The following is a 20,166-nucleotide window of genomic DNA, read 5'->3' as shown; positions in this document are numbered from 1 at the left end:
TTCTTCAGTTGATGCTGACTGGTTGCATTCTGTTTGTGGTCTGTTCCTGTCTGGTCATACTGGGAGGTTCTGTTGTCACCCAGCAGCTTGCTTAAGTTTTCTGTGATGAGTTCTGCATTGCTGTTCAAGCTTTACTCAGCTGATAGGCCCATGTCCTGATTGCTTAGGCTCGTCATCATTCAAATCTCTATTGACTCCCTCAAAGCTGTCCCAATACATGGGCATTCGGGCTGAGATTCTCTTTTCTTCATAGCTCATGGAATGATCAAATTCCAAGCAGAGTTCAGCAATGGCTGACTTGATTTCTTATCACATACTAATGAGGCACTTATGTTCTCAGCTTCTGATAGCAACAGCTCTTGTAGTTTGCCCAATATATGATATTCCGCTTTGGTAAGGCATCCTATAAATTCCTGGCTTTCACAAACCAATGTTATCTTTAATATACATCAAACAATGTGGCATGTCATATATTGGGCAAACTACAAGAATTGTTGACATCAGGTTGCAAGACCATCATTCCAACACTCATCTCCGGCAAACAACCAAGTCAGCCATCATTAAACACTGCTTGGAATTTGTTCATTCCAAGAGCTATCATACAAGAAACTTGGCCCAGACACACAGATATTGCAATAGAATAGTGAGGCATTCGATTGAGATTTGTCTGGCACAGATGCTAATCAACTAGGCACTGGGCATTATCAACTGATGAAAGCTTGAGATCGTGTACTGGATCTAATGAAATCCAACAAATACAGAACTAGTCAGCATAGAAACCTCAAGCTAAATGCCATGTGGAACAGACTGACAGCAGAACTTCTTAGGACGACCCAAATGGGAATGGACTGCAAACATAATATGATCAATTGGCTTGAACCTAAAATAGAACACCCAAGGATGTTGTCTGTGGGTGCAGACAATATTAAGAATTTCATGCTGCAGAGACACCCAAGGGCAGCATCTGAGGGTAGACCACTTATGGATGGAATAGGCAGAAGGTACAAATTACAGACACACTCCATCCAGTGATGTCTCTGGTAGCACCTCATGACAGCAACAAGTCAAGTCACCCAAATATTACCCAAGTGAGGTGGTGATATCCAACAGTAACCCCAAAACTCAAGAATGTCACCAGTTAGTTGTTGTTTGAGGAATCTACCGGTCTAATTTCTAAAAGCTCATTCTTGAGAAATGTTCCATCCTATCATTTCTGAAAGGAGTCTACCTTTCCTGCAATTCCTTCTCATATTGTCAATATAAGGGTAAGAAACTGTTTAGTTGGAAAGCACCAGTTGTCCCTTAAAAACAATAAACACAGTATGGTTCACTCAATATGTTTTGTTAACAAGTACCCCAGACGGACGACCTAGTTTTTAAACATTGGGTGTTAATGCTCTCTGATGACTCCTACAACCACTGGAATGTATTCTTGACCATCAATACCTACAATGACTTGACAGCAAATATTGCACCACACAAACAAATACAGAACTCATCAGCATAGAAACCTCAAGCTTACTGCCATGTGGAACAGACTGAGAGCAGAACATCCCAGGATGACCCAAATGAGAATGAACTGCAAACAGAATATGACCAACATGTTGTGGCTAGTATTACAATAAAAAGTTATGATGGGTTGCTGGGGGCTAGGTATTGTTCTATATATTTGAATTCATAACAGTCTAAAACTCAATATGGGCAATCAAAAATTAATGAACATATTCCACATAATTTATCTTTCTTTTTTTCATAAAAATACAGGCAATCAATGTAAAATTTCCCTTCATTGCTCAAACATTGAACACTAATCTCAAAATAGTAGCACCATAACCATAAGGTTATCAGAAGCACATGCTTCATAGAAACTTTATTTATAAAATATTAATAATACAATAATAATAATCATAATTTAAATGAGGTTTCATTATGGCTCCCTCTTTTCATAATTTCAGTGACACTGTATCTGACACATAATTTCAAGTTGGCAAGTTAGCATTTGTTATTAAGATAATCTGCAATTTGATTTTTCAAGTATGACATATTTTGGTATCAAGTTTTAAAGTGAAAGTAAGGCAATGCCTTTCTGTATTAAACAGCTTTCAAAAATAACGAAAGACTGAGGGAAGGTAAATTCACTGTTGTACCTTTACTTTTTCTTTTACACTGGCTTACAAAAACCAATATAATTATTCAGTCAAATGATCGAAAAATAACTTTTTTGTGTTTTTATAAATTTTTTCACACAGTTCTTCAGCATCTTCATTCCGAACTGCGGCTACAATTTCAAGAACATGCCTGTAAATAAACAAAATGTATTATTAATCATTAGCATTTCAGCTAGACCTACAATTTTGTTGAGACTGATAAAAGTAAGAACAAATGAGGAAAAAATTTTTAAAACAAATAAAATAGGAGAATAAAGAATGAAAAGGACTTTCTAGTTCCATTTTCCTTTTTAACAAGATCTAAAATTTAACTTTTTCATTTCTTTTATGCTGTTGGTTCTCTGACATTCTATGCACTGCATAACTATTAAATATATTATGGTCTACTAATAATCACATGAACCATGGACCTTGCCGTTGGTGAGGAGGCTTGCGTGCCTCAGCGATACAGATAGCCGTACCGTAGGTACAACCACAACGGAGGGGTATCTGTTGAGAGGCCAGACAAACATGTGGTTCCTGAAGAGGGGCAGCAGCCTTTTCAGTAGTTGCAAGGGCAACAGTCTGGATGATTGACTAATCTGGCCTTGGAACAATAACCAAAACGGCCTTGCTGTGCTGGTACTGCGAACGGCTGAAAGCAAGGAGAAACTACGGCCGTAATTTTTCCCGAGGGCATGCAGCTTTACTGTATGATTAAATGATGATGGCGTCCTCTTGGGTAAAATATTCCGGAGGTAAAATAGTCCCCCATTCGGATCTCCGGGCGGGGACTACTCAAGAGGATGTCGTTATCAGGAGAAAGAATACTGGCGTTCTACTGATCGGAGCGTGGAATGTCAGATCCCTTAATCGGGCAGGTAGGTTAGAAAATTTAAAAAGGGAAATGGATAGGTTAAAGTTAGATATAGTGGGAATTAGTGAAGTTCAGTCGCAGGAGGAACAAGACTTCTGGTCAGGTGACTACAGGGTTATAAACACAAAGTCAAATAGGGGTAATGCAGGAGTAGGTTTAATAATGAATAGGAAAATAGGAACGTGGGTAAGCTACTACAAACAGCATAGTGAACGCATTATTGTGGCCAAGATAGATACGAAGCCCACACCTACTACAGTAGTACAAGTTTATATGCCAACTAGCTCTGCAGATGACGAAGAAATTTAAGAAACGTATGATGAAATAAAAGAAGTTATTCAGATACTGAAGGGAGACGAAAATTTAATAGTCATGGGTGACTGGAATTCGAGTGTAGGAAAAGGGAGAGAAGGAAACGTAGTAGGTGAATATGGATTGGAGCTAAGAAATGAAAGAGGAAGCCGCCTGGTAGAATTTTGCACAGAGCACAACTTAATCATAGCTAACACTTGGTTCAAGAATCATGAAAGAAGGTTGTATACATGGAAGAATCCTGGAGATACTAAAAGGTATCAGATAGATTATATAATGGTAAGACAGAGATTTAGGAACCAGGTTTTAAATTGTAAGACATATCCAGGGGCAGATGTGGACTCTGACCACAATCTATTGGTTATGACCTGTAGATTAAAACTGAAGAAACTGCAAAAAGGTGGGAATTTAAGGAGATGGGACCTGGATAAACTGAAAGAACCAGAGGTTGTACAGAGTTTCAGGGAGAGCATAAGGTAACAATTGACAGGAATAGGGGAAAGAAATACAGTAGAAGAAGAATGGGTAGCTTTGAGGGATGAAGTAGTGAAGGCAGCAGAGGATCAAGTAGGTAAAAAGACGAGGGCTAGTAGAAATATTTGGGTAACAGAAGAAATATTGAATTTAATTGATGAAAGGAGAAAATATAAAAATGCAGTAAATGAAGCAGGCAAAAAGGAATACAAACGTCTCAAAAATGAGATCGACAGGTAGTGCAAAATGGCTAAGCAGGCATGGCTAGAGGACAAATGTAAGGATGCAGAGGCTTATCTCACTAGGGGTAAGAAAGATACTGCCTACAGGAAAATTTAAAGAGACCTTTGGAGATAAGAGAACCACTTGTATGAACATCAAGAGCTCAGATGGAAAAACAGTTCTAAGCAAAGAAGGGAAAGCAGAAAAGTGGAAGGAGTATATAGAGGGTCTATACAAGGGCGATGTACTTGAGGACAATATTATGGAAATGGAAGAGGATGAAGATGAAGATGAAATGGGAGATACGATACTGCGTGAAGAGTTTGACAGAGCACTGAAAGACCTGAGTCGAAACAAGGCCCCCGGAGTAGACAACATTCCATTGGAACTACTGACGGCCTTGGGAGAGCCAGTCCTGACAAAACTCTACCATCTGATGAGCAAGATGTATGAAACAGGCGAAATACCCTCAGGCTTCAAGAAGAATATAATAATTCCAATCCCAAAGAAAGCAGGTGTTGACAGATGTGAGAATTACCGAACAATCAGTTTAATAAGCCACAGCTGCAAAATACTAACACGAATTCTTTACAGACGAATGGAAAAACTAGTGGAAGCCGACCTCGGGGAAGATCAGTTTGGATTCCGTAGAAATACTGGAACACGTGAGGCAATACTGACCTTACGACGTATCTTAGAAGAAAGATTAAGGAAAGGCAAACGTAGGTTACTAGCATTTGTAGACTTAGAGAAAGCTTTTGACAATGTTGACTGGAATACTCTCTTTCAAATTCTAAAGGTGGCAGGGGTAAAATACAGGGAGCGAAAGGCTATTTACAATTTGTACAGAAAGCGGATGGCAGTTATAAGAGTCGAGGGACATGAAAGGGAAGCAGTGGTTGGGAAGGGAGTGAGACAGGGTTGTAGCCTCTCCCCGATGTTATTCAATCTGTATATTGAGCAAGCAGTAAAGGAAACAAAAGAAAAATTCGGAGTAGGTATTAAAATCCATGGAGAAGAAATAAAAACTTTGAGGTACGCCGATGACATTGTAATTCTGTCAGAAACAGCAAAGGACTTGGAAGAGCAGTTGAACGGAATGGATGGTGTCTTGAAGGGAGAATACAAGATGAACATCAACGAAAGCGAAACGAGGATAATGGAATGTAGTCGAATTAAGTCGGTTGATGTTGGGGGTATTAGATTAGGAAATGAGACACTTAAAGTAGTAAAGGAGTTTTGCTATTTGGGGAGCAAAATAACTGATGATGGTCGAAGTAGAGAGGATATAAAGTGTAGACTGGCAATGGCAAGGAAAGTGTTTCTGAAGAAGAGAGATTTGTTAACATCGAGTATAGATTTAAGTGTCAGGAAGTCGTTCTGAAAGTATTTGTATGGAGTGTAGCCATGTATGGAAGTGAAACATGGACGGTAAATAGTTTGGACAAGAAGAGAATAGAAGCTTTCGAAATGTGGTGCTACAGAAGAATGCTGAAGATTAGATGGGTAGATCACATAACTATTGAGGAGGTACTGAATAGGATTGGGGAGAAGAGGAGTTTGTGGCACAACTTGACCAGAAGAAGGGATCGGTTGGTAGGACATGTTCTGAGGCATCAAGGGATCACCAATTTAGTATCGGAGGGCAGCGTGGAGGGTAAAAATCGTAGAGGGAGACCAAGAGATGAATACACTAAGCAGATTCAGAAGAATGTAGGTTGCAGTAGGTACTGGGAGATGAAGAAGCTTGCACAGGATAGAGTAGCATGGAGAGCTGCATCAAACCAGTCTCAGGACTGAAGACCACAACAACAACAACAATAATCACACCCATACAATCTCAAAATTGTGTTAGTTTGCACTTATTAGTTACTGAGCAGGACAGCAGGCTTTTGCTCACCATACTGTTGACCAATAACTTCTACCCCTTCAGGATGGTTAGATAGAATACCTCCTTTAGGTAGTATCCTTTATGCAATTCATCTTCTATCACAATGCATGTATTTATGAGATGACAATGACACATACATGACAAATTAATTGTTACACACATATCTATTCTCTGTGCTTAATGCCATTTGTAAAATTATATCCTTCCTTCAAAGGATGACACGATTGAAGGACACCCATTAAAATGTACTTATGTAACATAATGAGACCCAATACTGATACAGATACTAGGTTCTTTATAATGCATAACCATTATGGGGCACATCACATAGCACTGTGCATGCTGATGGACAAGTTGGCAAGTGAAAGTTTGAACTCTGCCAGCAGTAGCACAGCACCTGATACTGCATCTAACATGGGACAATATCCAGTATATGAACAGTATAAAATCAGTCTCACAACCCATCATTGTCCCTGTCTCACATACAGTGTTTTATTAACCTTTCATACTAAAGATACATGTTGTACTGGTCCTGGAATTGGAGTCTGGTGAAGTAATACAAATGGTGCCACGCGGACAGCATGTACTAAATATTTTGTTTGACTTCCTGAGACATTACTTTATATTTCCTGCAGATGGAAACTATTTGAACAGTCTTAACAGTGAGCTTCCAAAATAAACTCTTGCTTGTATTTGTTAATTACAGGAAGTGACTGAGGAGATATATACCTCTGACATTTGGATCACTCAGAATCAGGCTGACACTGCCTGACCTGACAAAGTTAAGTACTGCTCGTACATCTCCACCCGGGGTCTTGAATACTAATGTAATCATAGATAGGGTCTCAGAGGACTTAAATGTATTGTGTGAAGTTTTGGGATCTTGGTATCTCAGTACTATATGACAACTATTTTTAAGTTTTTGATTCCACAAAGCATTATAGAACATTAACACTTTGAGGACTTGGTAGCTAGGGTGTAGAGCAACTGGCCAATACTGTGCTTTTTCATGGTTTTTCTGAATTTTTTGTAGTGGATTCTACTGCACAGAGCTTACATCATTTTATTGCATTTGAGAGTGAGTTCAAATGGCTCTGAGCACTATGAGACTTAACTTCTGAGGTCATCAGACCCCTAGAACTTAGAACTACTTAAACCTAACTAACCTAAGGACATCACACACATCCATGCCCGAGGCAGGATTCGAACCTGCGACTGTAGCGGTCGCGCGGTTCCAGACTGTAGCGCCTAGGTCCGCTCGGCCACCCCAGACGGCTTGAAAGAGGGGTCCTTTTTCTGTGAAGTACTGTGAAGAAACATAGCCTTGCATCAGTGATCTTTTTTCATACTGAAATGAAAATGTATTTTTAAAATGACTTCTTTTTTCTTTTTTGTCCTTCGCTTCCTAAATGTAGGTAGAATTAGAAGCTGCTGGTGTTAAAAATATAACTGCTTGAAAATGTGGGTTTTGATTGAAAATTATTTAATTACTTTTGCCTTGCTGTGAAAAATTCCAAAGATTTTGGAAAATAAAGTTTCTACTTTAAATTCTTCACAATACCACTTGGTATCTTTTCTTACTGGTTTCAAATAACTTGTCTTGATTCTTTCTGTACAAACTTTACACCTCCTCTGAGGCCATTGTGGCCAGATTCAAATTAGGAAAATATCTTCCACCGAGTCTGTTTCCAGGTGAACTATTTTTAGTGGATGTTTATTCAACCAGGCCTCCTTTGTTTATCAAAGTGACTGCCAATCCAGTATGGAATTCAAAAAGATGCCTGCTAGTAGGCCTCGAATTTTTACATAAAACATACAAATTTACTATCATGGTCATAAAAATGAGAAAAAAAGGCATTCTTTCACCACTATTTGCTCCCCCTCAAAGGGATAGTAGCAAGTGTGATCCACACAACCCTTGTTTTCATGCAGTTCAAACTAAAATAGGTTTCTTCTTCTCTGTTATTCCCAGTTTTGTTCTGATGTTGCAATAATTTTATGTTTTGCTGTCAAAAGAACTACAAACCTAATGTTTTTCCATTTTACAAATAGTAAAGTGTCTTGTCTACGAAATGGAAGTTCCTCTTAATTCAGCTTCTGGGGAATTAGATGTTTAGTCAGCACTTTGCTATTTTCAGTACTGTTCTGTAAGGCCATCCTGAAAATAAATAGAAAGCATATAGCAGGCAACTGATGTCCTCTGCACTGACTGTGACCTTGTGAAGCATGGCGTGTGGCAACAAGGGGAATGCCGAAACAGTAAAGCTAGGAGTACATGCTGTTGTCTGTATTTCTCTATGGCCAATACGAGTGACAGGTGCTCTCATCTGTGTTTTGCAGGGTAGTACAAACATTGTAGAGTACCTATATACACATGACAGACATAAGCCAAACACTGGAATATGTTTACAAATCTGAGAAACGGCCGACGTAGGTCCTATGTTGCTCATCTTTTTGGAGCATAAATTTGTGTGACATAGATGCTACATTGCTCAACTCCGAAGTGTTAACAGCTCCAATAACAGACAGCCAAACTATGAAGTATCCAGAGTTACATCACTGAATATTCAGCAGCACGGAAAAATAACAAATAAAATAAAGTTACAGTCTAGTTAGGCTTATTACAAGGAGGCTACTCATGAGCAGTAACAAAATCAACAAAATTAAAAATAAAAAAAAACTGATGACACAGCAGTTTCATACTAAACATCATTAGTGGATTTAAAAATAAATAGAACTACTATTTGTAAATAATAAAAATTTATGTCTCCCATCTTCACATTCTGATGAAGTAACATGCCCTTATGAAGGATGGACAGAATTTTAGCATGTTAACATCATGCACGTGTCATTGGGGACAAAGAATAACTATGACTGGACAAAGATAGGGGATTAAATTTGCTGTTGCTCCTCTGTAGAAATCATCCTACTATGCACATGAAAACACACACACACACACACACACACACACACACACACACACACACTCTAAATCAGAACAATAGGCTGAAGCAAGGAAGTGTACTATCACACCTACTTTTCATTGCCCAGTTTGCAGGAGATAATGACCAGAGTGGCAACATAAACAGAAGATGAAAATATGGAGGAAATGGTGTCTGTAGATGATGTAACGGTGTGGGGAATGGAGGAGAAGATGTATAAGAAAAGCTAAACGTATGGAAGTGGTGGGACAGTTTGGATTAAAATTTAACGCAAAGAAATGTTGAGTGATGGTGACAACAAGGAACGAGGCCAGTGTAGCAATGGATACAAGTATTAGAGGGTAAGCACTATAGAAAAGGGGAACATTTCAAGTATCTGGGGCACATAACAGAAGACAGTGGAAGGAATGATAAGGGGGATTAGTGAAAGAGGAAGGCAAGCCCATGGTTTCCTCCAGAGTGTAAGCATCCTCATTCAGAGCAAAAGTAAGTAATGGAAAATCCAGAATGGAATAATGACAGTACTACGAAAAGGATAGATTGTTACTCACCATATAGTAAAGACATTTGAGTTGTAGACAGGCACAATAAAAAAACTAATAAACAAGTAAACTTTTGGCCAAAAGACCTCCTTCTAGAGAAGACAACACACACTATCAGTGGCTGCTGAGGCCAGATTGCAAGCAACTGTGCATGATGGGAGAAGCAATCTGAGTCATGTGGGTAAGGAGGAGGTTGCGATGGGGAGGGGGAGAGACAGTGGGGTAGGAGAGGGAGACAGTAAAGTACTGCTTGAGGGAACATACAGGGACAAGGTGGGGAGAGCGTAGGACAAGTAGGTGCAGTCAGGAGATTAGACGGAGGGCAGGGAAGGAGGGGGTAGGGGAGGGGGGGGGAGTGGAAAAGGAGAGAAATAAGAAGCCCGTAAGTGCATTGGTGGAATAGAAGGCGGTGCAATGCTGGAGTGGGAACTGGGAAGGTGACAGGTGGATGACTACCGGAAGCTCAGGCAAGGGCGTTAAGGGAAAGTTCCCACCTGCACAGTTCAGAAAAGCTGCTGTTGCTCGTAAGGCTGTGATGCAGTCATTGACACGAAGAACATTGTGTTGGGCAGCATGCTTAGTAACTGGATGGTCCAGCTATTTCTTGGCCACAGTTTGTTGATGGCCATTCATGGACAGACAGCGTGTTGGGCATTAAGCACACATAGATTGCAGCTCAGTGGTTGCAACTTAGCTTGTAGATCACATGCCTACTTTCACATGTAGCCCTACCTTTGATAGGCTAGGTAAAGCCTATGACTGGACTGGAATAGGTGGTGGTGTGAGGATGTGTGGGATAGGTATTGCATCTAGGTCTATTACAGGGATCTGAGCCATGAGGCAAGGGGTTGGGAGCAGGGGTTGGGTAGGTTTAGTGGGCGGCGGAATAGCACTGTGGGTGCGTTTGCAAGGAGAGTGGACAGGGTATTCCTCATTTCAAGACATGATGAGAGGTAGTCAAAGCCCTGGAGGAGAATGTGATTCAGTTGCTCCAGTCCTGGGTGGTGCTGAGTCACAAGGGGAATGATTCTCTGTGGCCGGGCAGTGAAACTGAGAGATTAGGCACAGGAGATCTGTTTCTGTACAAGCTTGGGAGTGTAATTTCAGTCTGGGAGACCTCAGTGAGACCCTTGGTGTATTTCAAGAGGGACGGCACATCACTACAGATGTGATGGCCATGCATGGCTAAGCAGTATGGAAGGGACTTCTTTGTATGGAGTGGATGGCAGCTGCTGAACTGGAGGTGTTGCTGGTGGTTGGAAGGTTTGATATGGACGGAAGTACTGATGCTGTGGTCAACATTGAGGAAGGTGGCTTCTTGGGTTGAGGGGGACCAGATGAAGAGATGGGTAATTTGATGGGAAGGCCATTTGGGGGGATTCCAGGAGCCAGGCAACAACACAGGCACAGTATGTGGCACTGGGTTCTGGCTAGGGATAAGAAAACTTTCCTGTATTGGTGCAGGTGGAAGGAACAAGAATCCATGGTGTAGAATAAAAATGCAAAAAATAAATAAATAATGTAGTTATACTTGTGAAAAAATATGCAAAAGTATGCCAAAATACGTGGAAAAAGTCACAGAAAGGATGAAATGGTTGAAATACGGGGAAACGAGATGAAACCTGAGGAAGTAGGGTCGTTGGCGAAACGCAAAAATGAACTGAAATGAGGCTCATGGCTCCGTGTAATAGACCTAGATATGAGAACTGTCCCACCACCCACTGCCACATACTCCAGTCCAGTCACAAGTATCACTTGTCCTATCAAAGGCAGGAGAACCTGCGAAAGCAATCATGTGATTTACAAGATAAGATGCAGCCACTAAGCTGCAATCTATGTGTGCTTGACAACCAAACACCTCACTGTCCATGAGAAGCTACACAAAAAAAAAAAATCAGAGCCAATAAATAGCTGGACCATCCAATTGCTGAGTGTACTGCCCAATACAATGTTGTTCACTTCGGTGACTGCTTCACAGCCTTTCTATCAACACCAGCTTTTCTGAATTGTGGAAGTGGGAACTCTCCCTGAAAAATATCCAACGTTCCTATAACCCTCCTGGCCTCAACTTTCATTAGTCACTGTCCTTTATCCATCTGTGCCCTTCCCTGTTCCCACTCAACCACTGCACAGCATTCTATTCCATCAGTGCCCTACAGTCTTTTCACTTTTCTCCTTTTCCACTTCCTTCCCCCTCCCTGCCCTCTGTCTAACCTCCCAACTGCACCTAGCTGTTCTACTCTTCCCCCACCTCACCCCTGTATGTTCCCACAAGCAGCACTTCCCCCCCCCCCCCAACCGCCACCCTTCTATCCCATTCCCTCCCACCCAGCCTCCTCTTTAGCCATACCACTCAGATTGCTTTTCCCACCACGCGTAGTTGCTCGCAGTCTAGCCTCAGCAGCCAGAGAGAGTGGTCATGTGGTTGTGACTAATGTGTGTAATGAAGAAAAGGCAGATGTGCAGGCTACAAGCAAGCGAGATAAAATTTCAAAAAAGCAGAATATGACTTTCTGGAGTGGATTGAGTAAGAAATGAGACAATGAGAGAAACATTGAAAAAGAAGCCATTCTAACAGACTATAGAAAAGACACAGTGGTATGGGCGTGTTAAAAAACTTAAGAGTTAGTGGGATACTAAAAACAGGCCCTTGACACGACAATAAGAGGCAGGAGACGTACAGGTAGATGTGAGAAACAGATGTATTGTTGGAGTTAAGGAATATGTGATTAAGAGAGGAGAAGATAACAACAAAAACAAAAAGATGATGGTGAAAAATGTGGTCACTTTGTACGAGGGTTGACTGAAAAGTAATGCCTCCACCTTCGTAACTCTTCAACAGTTGGCAGAATTGGTATGTGGCAGGTACTGGCTTGTTCCGCAGCCTCTTCTCTACAGCTACAGTTGGCGGGAAGCCTTAGCATTGAACGGTTGTGTTGTTACAGTGTAATGTATGGAACCCTGTGAAGACAGCCGGTTATTGCGATTTAAGCAACGTGCAGTCATTGAATTCTTGACAGCAGGAGGTGTCACCTCAAAGGAAGCTCATCAGAGAATGAAAGCAGTTTTGGTGATTGTGTTGATGTGAGTACTGTGCGTTGGGCGAGTAAGTTTAAATATGTTGAGGTGGGGACATCTGACCTGCATGACAGAGTTGGACATCCTGTGACAGCACCACCGAGTTTCACAAGCAAAATGTTGACAGATTGATTCAGAGCAATCGTCGTATCACTCAGAGAGAAATTGCAAGCACAATCAGCATTTCACAAGAACATGTGGGTCACATTATTGCTTTGCTTGGCTATCTGAAGATCTGTGCACGATAGATACCCCAGATGCTTGAAATGAAAGTGCACAGACTTGAAATTTGCCACATTTAGCACCATCTGACTTTCATCTGTTCCCGATAATGAAAGACGATCCGCGGGGGACATCATCATGCTTCTGATGAAGACGTTGAGAGAACTGAGAGACTGTGGTTGTGGAAACACGGTGTCGATTTCTTCCTTGACGGCTTCAGAAAACGTTTTCATCGTTGGCAGGAATGTATCCAATTCGCTGGTGATTATGTGGAAAAGTGAATATTGGTAATTAAAGATCACATTCTAAGGATTACTTCCTCTGGACAAGTCCCAATTTAAAAATTAAAGTTTTCTTTCTAATATCTCACTTTCAGTTATCTGTGGTTTCTAAAATGATAAATATCATAATGAAAAGTCCCACAAGGAATATAAATAATGGAAGGAGTAGAGGTAGCAGCTGAGACACTGATCAACTGATAGGCACCAGAAACACTGTCTGTGCTAAACAACTCTGAAGAATACCATTCAAAAGCTTTAACTCAGTTTTATGTTCTTATTGGCTGCTGAATTATCCAACTGCATGGTGAGATGTTGTATTTACTACTGCCATTATTTAAATTGTTAGATAATTACATAAAAAAAACACAAATTTTTTTCATAGGACTCACACAATATTTGCAGGTTCATTTCTATCTTTAACCATATTTCCTGCTTGCCACTTCTCTTTCTTAACAGAGGGAAATGTAGTTTTTATATAGCGGGCCCCAGCATGTGATGGTCGCACGCCACACCAAGGACAGTCTGTTTCCAGTAAGAGACGGTCACTAGGAATATCAGCAACTGTCTTCAGGTTGTCTTCTGTCTTCAGTGAGCTACAGAATTATAATAAAAAGCACAAAACTGATTACATAACCAAAGAGACGACATATACAAAATACTAAAAACATCTGACTAAAATTATGCAAACACTGAAAACTTACAATTCATTAGGTACAGCTATACTTTGATGCAAAACTTATCACAACACATTTCTAAAAATGCTTCAAACTGTGAATAATAATTGAAATACATGAAGACGAATAGCATGATCAAGTAAAGTAGGTTTATAGAGCAACAGTGACACACAGCCAGTACAGTCAGCTGTGCTGAACAATTATCATCATGTGCACACAATAGCACCAGGTGTGTGTGTGTGTGTGTGTGTGTGTGTGTGTGTGTGTGTGTGTGTGTGGGTGGGTGGAGGGGGGAGGGAATTTAGTGGCACACACTTGTGTTGTATGTTTATGTATTGACTCTCTATTGATGACTCATTTAATGTTGTGGGCTGACTGTGTCAGATTGTTATTGGAAGTTCCTGCCCATTTGCTAGTGATTTAGTTTGATTTTGTGTGTTGTGGCTGATCAGTTCATCTATGTGTTTGGAATTAATAGTGCTGTGTGTATCTTATGGTCAGAGATTTAATACTATTTTTTTTTTCCAATTATCGATGACAGAAATTTAAGAATAGGTGAGTAGGTTATTACTTGTTGAGGTGGGTGAAGATATGTTGCTTACGATCCAGTTCCTACAGTTACTGATAAACATTGCTGATGATTTTGTTTTCTTTTGTTTCTTTAGGTTTTTGTGTGTGTGTGTGTGTGTGTGTGTGTGTGTGTGTGTGTGTGTGTGTGTGTGTGTGTGTAAGGGGGGGGGGGGGGGGAGGCGACGGCTCTGATTGGTAGGTATTCTTTTGTGGTTCTTGTTTTTCATTGTGATGTGTACGGTATGTGTTTTTATGATTATAGTTGTTTCCGAACATCAAAATTGGTGATCTTTGGAGTTTTCATAAATTTTGTGGATTTTTTTGTTAGTGTTAGTAAACTGTATTGAATTGTGGTTGATAGGTATCATGGATATTTGTTTACCACCACTGATTAGTTTATGTTTTTTGTATTAGTTATGTGAGTGAGTTTTGGTTTGTTTTATTGCAGACTTAATTTTAGATAAGACAGGGTAGATAAACGTAATGGATAATGGATTTGACTGTTGGTTCTTGGTACTGAAGGCTTTGTTTTAGCTGCCATATACTTCAAGCAAAATTCTCAATATCAGGTTTCAGAGTCACATGTGGGTTTTTTGGTACTGAGGGCTATGTTCGAGCTATTTAGAACAAGTGAAATTTGTGACACCAGGTTATTGAGTATTGTGTGGGTTACTAATATTGTGATATCCATTTGAACTACAGACGAAAGCAAAATTTATGGTATCACTCCTTTTTTCCCCCCTGCAGGGTTTTTTTTTTTTATGCCGAGAATTTCGTGTGCTTGATTATTGGGTTAATATTTGTTTTGGAATTGTGTCACTGTTCTTAATGTTGGATATTTAGTTTGCCCCTGCCCAAAACCTTCTACTTCTCATGGTTAACCCATTAATTTCATTCTATCGCTGGAGTTAAATATTTCACATATTATATATGTTTGTTTGTGGGTATAATGTGTGATGTCATGGTTTCCATATTGTATATTCTTGAAATAGTGGTGTTACCATCTTGATGATGTCACAGGTCAAAGCAGACAGGCGGAATCGAAACTTTTGGTTTAGCCCATTTCTGTATTCCTCTTAACAGAAAGAGAAAACACACTACTTCAAGTTATTATAACTGCTACATTTTTAGTGTGTGTTATGTACATGACCATCTTCATCACTCTCACATCATATTACAAAACCATGAAGTGCTGTTCTCATTGCCAGATCTACATTTTGCTTCCCTCAGCAACAATGTTGGCACCAGAATATGGAGAACATTAATCGAAACATTGCATTTCTAGCTTCATTCTTTATCAACTAGATAGCAGTGTAAAGGTGTGTAATGAGTATTTTTATTTGCATCACCATACAGTAACTTAAAATGTACTCTGGCATACCGCAGAACAACATCATTGTTTAAAAAGTACAGTGGAAAATTTTCAAAAAGTTCTAAAACAATACATATAGATTTGTACCACATCAATAGCTGAATAAAAAAATATAATGGTACAAAATTGTTCTCACCAGCCATTTATACCTATATAGTATCCAAGATCAAGGAAGGCCTTTGCCTCTTCTTTCGTGCCATCGAACGAGTGAACGACACCACCCGTCAGGCCATCTCTATGTTTCTGGAGGATCTCTATCATGTCCGATGCAGCATTACGACAATGAAGAAACAATGGCAGCTTGATGGATTCACACATGGCCAACTGTTTTTCAAAATATCTATTTCAATGTATATACACACTGTGTATTAAAGAAATGTAATTTTGAGTATCTGAAGTACCTGTATTGAGTTTCCTTCTGGCAAAATTCTAATCTGTCATAGTCCAAGCCACATTCTCCAATGGCTACAACTTTCCTCTTATTTTGAATAGCGAGTTCCTGAAGACTGTTCAGATATTCATTGGGGTCTCCAAATTTTTCAAATTCTCCACAGCGAGTTGGATGACAACCCACAGTGCCGAATAATCTTTCTACAACAATGTAAGCAAATTTGTACATTTCGAAAGTATATTTGTTTGTAAAAATCTTAAGTTTTACAGCAATTTTCTCAAAAAGGTGATGGTTGGTACCTACATCTCTATTATACTTAGCACCTCCCTACACTAATTTTCAAATGTCTTATCAGATCAGTAACCCATAGAAACCAGTCCAGTATATGGTGAAATGTGCTTCTCATACCCATACAATTTTAGGAAATGGAATCATAACATTGATTTTGTGTGGATCAGCAACCTGGTGCAAGTCTTTCAATTGGAACCTAGTTAAGTTTAAGAAATGTAAATAGAAATATGATCCCCAAACTACAGAAATGCAACATCCTACTCACATACTCCAAATTTTTGTGTGTATACATTGATGAAAACTTGAATGGGAATAAGCATATTACTGAGCTTCTCAAATAATAAAGTTCAGCTACTTTTGCTCCTCGTGTGATTTCCAGTCTTGCAGAGATACTAATCAACTTCCTGACATATTTTGATTCAATAATATATTATAGAGTGCTTTTCTGGGTAACTTCATAACTTAGAAATAGAATACTGACAGCACGAAAGCAACCAGGAAGAATAATATATGGTCTACACCTGTGGTCATTACTTAGGTTCCTTTCCAAGGTGTTACACATTTTAACTGCACCATCACAATAAATATATTTGCTAATAAAATTCATCATAAATAATCAATCACACTCTGAGAAGAGGAGTGATGTCTGTACCAAAACCCTAGGTGAAAAAATGGCCTATATTATCCACTATTAAAGCTGTCAGTGACTCAGAAAGGAGTTCAATATGTAGCACCAAACATTTTTAATCATTTGCCCAGTGACATAAACTGTCTAATAAGTAGCAAAGCATTTCTCCTGGACAACTCATCCCATTCCATGGATGAATTTCTCTTTAAAAACTGGCAGACAGGGAAAAAACATCTTACTTTTTAGTGTATTTGGATGAGCAGGACTAGAAAATAATGTGTTCATTAATGTTAACACTAATCATGTATACATATCCTATAAACTGACTTGTTCTACATCATCTTGGTAAAGGAATCATTCACATGATATATGCAATTTGTAACTAACTAGCTAGAAAATCCTCCCCATGAACCATGGACCTTGGCGTTGGTGGGGAGGCTTGCGTGCCTCAACGATACAGATAGCCGTACCGTAGGTACAACCACAACGGAGGGGTATCTGTTGAGAGGCCAGACAAACGTGTGGTTCCTGAAGAGGGGCAGCAGCCTTTTCAGTACTTGCAGGGGCAACAGTCTGGATGATTGACTGATCTGGCCTTGTAACACTAACCAAAACGGCCTTGCTGTGCTGGTACTGCGAACGGCTGAAAGCAAGGGGAAACTAGAGGCCATAATTTTTCCCGAGGGCATGCAGCTTTACTGTATGATTAAATGATGATGGCGTCCTCTTGGGTAAAATATTCCAGAGGTAAAATAGTCCCCCATTCGGATCTCCGGGTGGGGACTACTCAAGAGGACGTCGTTATCAGGAGAAAGAAAATTGGCGTTCTACAGATCGGAGCGTAGAATGTCAGATCCCTTAATCGGGCAGGTAGGTTAGAAAATTTAAAAAGGGAAAAGGATAGGTTAAAGTTAGATATAGTGGAAATTTGTGAAGTTCGGTGGCAGGAAGAACAAGACTTTTGGTCAGGTGAATACAGGGTTATAAATACAAAATCAAATAGGGGTAATGCAGGAGTAGGTTTAATAATGAATAAAAAAATAGGAGTACGGGTAAGCTACTACAAACAGCATAGTGAATGCATTATTGTGGCCAAGATAGACACGAAGCCCACGCCTACTACAGTAGTACAAGTTTATATGCCAACTAGCTCTGCAGATGACGAAGAAATTGATGAAATGTATGACGAGATAAAAGAAATTATTCAGGTAGTGAAGGGAGACGAAAATTTAATAGTCATGGGTGACTGGAATTCGAGAGTAGGAAAAGGGACAGAAGTAAACATAGAAGGTGAATATGGATTGGGGCTAAGAAATGAAAGAGGAAGCCGCCTGGTAGAATTTTGTGCAGAGCATAACTTAATCATAGCCAACACTTGGTTCAAGAATCATGAAAGAAAGTTGTATACATGGAAGAACCCTGGAGATACTAAAAGGTATCAGATAGATTATATAATGGTAAAACAGAGATTTAGGAACCAGGTTTTAAATTGTAAGACATATCCAGGGGCAGATGTGGACTCTGACCACAATCTATTGGTTATGAACTGTAGATTAAAACTGAAGAAACTGCAAAAAGGTGGGAATTTAAGGAGATGGGACCTGGATAAACTGAAAGAACCAGAGGTTGTACAGGGTTTCAGGGAGAGCACAAGGGAACAATTGACAGGAATGGGGGAAGGAAATACAGTAGAAAAAGAATGGGTAGCTTTGAGGGATGAAATAGTGAAGGCAGCAGAGGATCAAATAGGTAAAAAGACGAGGGCTAGTAGAAATACTTGGGTAACAGAAGAAATATTGAATTTAATTGATGAAAGGAGAAAATATAAAAATGCAGTAAATGAAGCAGGCAAAAAGGAATACAAACGTCTCAAAAATGAGATCGACAGGAAGAGCAAAATGGCTAAGCAAGGATGGCTAGAGGACAAACATAAGGATGTAGAGGCTTATCTCACTAGGGGTAAGATAGATACTGCTTACAGGAAAATTTAAGAGACCTTTGGAGAAAGGAGAACCACTTGCATGAACATCAAGAGCTTTGATGGAAACCCAATTCTAAGCAAAGAAGGGAAAGCAGAAAGGTGGAAGGAGTATATAGAGGGTGTATACAAGGGCGACTTACTCGAGGACATTATTATGGAAATGGAAGACGAGGTAGATGAAGATGAAATGGGAGATATGATACTGCGTGAAGAGTCTGACAGAGCACTGAAAGACCTGAGTTGAAACAAGGCCCCCGGAGTAGACAACATTCCATCAGAACTACTGACAGCCTTGGGAGAGCCAGTCCTGACAAAACTCTACCATCTGGTGAGCAAGATGTATGAGACAGGCGAAATACCCTCAGGCTTCAAGAAGAATATAATAATTCCAATCCCAAAGAAAGCAGGTGTTGACAGATGTGAAAATTACCGAACAGTCAGTTTAATAAGCCACAGCTGCAAAATACTAACGCAAATTCTTTGCAGACGAATGGAAAAACTGATAGAAACCGACCTCGGGGAAGATCAGTTTGGATTCTGTAGAAACACTGGAACACGTGAGGCAATACTGACCTTACGACTTATCTTAGAAGAAAGCTTAAGGAAAGGCAAACCTAGGTTTCTAGCATTTGTAGACTTGGAGAAAGCTTTTGACAATGTTGACTGGAATACTCTCTTTCAAATTCTGAAGGTGGCAGGGGTAAAATACAGGGAGCGAAAGGCTATTTACAATTTGTACAGAAAGCGGATCGCAGTCGAGGGGTATGAAAGGGATGCAGTGGTTGGGAAGGGAGTGAGACAGGGTTGTAGCCTCTCCCCGATGTTATTCAATCCATATATTGAGCAAGCAGTAAAGGAAACAAAAGAAAAATTCAGAGTAGGTATTAAAATCCATGGAGAAGAAATAAAAACTTTGAGGTTCGCCGATGACATTGTAATTCTGTCAGCGACAGCAAAGGACTTGGAAGAGCAGTTGAACGGAATGGACAGTGTCTTGAAAGGAGGATATAAGATGAACATCAACGAAAGCAAAACGAGGATAATGGAATGTAGTCAAATTAAGTCGGGTGATGCTGAGGGAATTAGATTAGGAAATGGGATACTTAAAGTAGTAAAGGAGTTTTGCTATTTGGGGAGTAAAATAACTGATGATGGTCGAAGTAGGGAGAATATAAAATGTAGACTGGCAATGGCAAGGAAAGCATTTCTGAGGAAGAGAAATTTGTTAACATCGAGTATTGATTTAAGTGTTAGGAACTCGTTTCTGAAAG

At 39.9% G+C, this 20,166-nt stretch overlaps 1 protein-coding gene across 1 annotated transcript in view; it reads right to left on the bottom strand.

Annotated features, from left to right (window-relative positions):
- Positions 1–1,836: 1,836 nt before the first annotated feature.
- LOC126259896 (deoxyribonuclease TATDN1) overlaps positions 1,837–20,166 on the bottom strand; it is a 44,827-nt gene continuing 26,497 nt past the window's right edge. The window contains exons 3-6 of the mRNA XM_049956976.1: positions 16,006–16,195; positions 15,741–15,944; positions 13,378–13,581; positions 1,837–2,298 (exon numbers count right to left, since the gene is read on the bottom strand). Coding sequence (XP_049812933.1) covers positions 2,190–2,298; positions 13,378–13,581; positions 15,741–15,944; positions 16,006–16,195 — 707 coding nt within the window. The 3' untranslated portion in view covers positions 1,837–2,189. The remainder of the gene's footprint in view (positions 2,299–13,377; positions 13,582–15,740; positions 15,945–16,005; positions 16,196–20,166) is intronic.

This window comes from Schistocerca nitens, chromosome 5, assembly GCF_023898315.1.
Source record: "Schistocerca nitens isolate TAMUIC-IGC-003100 chromosome 5, iqSchNite1.1, whole genome shotgun sequence".
NCBI lineage: Eukaryota > Metazoa > Arthropoda > Insecta > Orthoptera > Acrididae > Schistocerca > Schistocerca nitens.
Note: the sequence above shows the minus strand (reverse complement) of the source record. Positions and strands in the feature narration are given on the sequence as shown.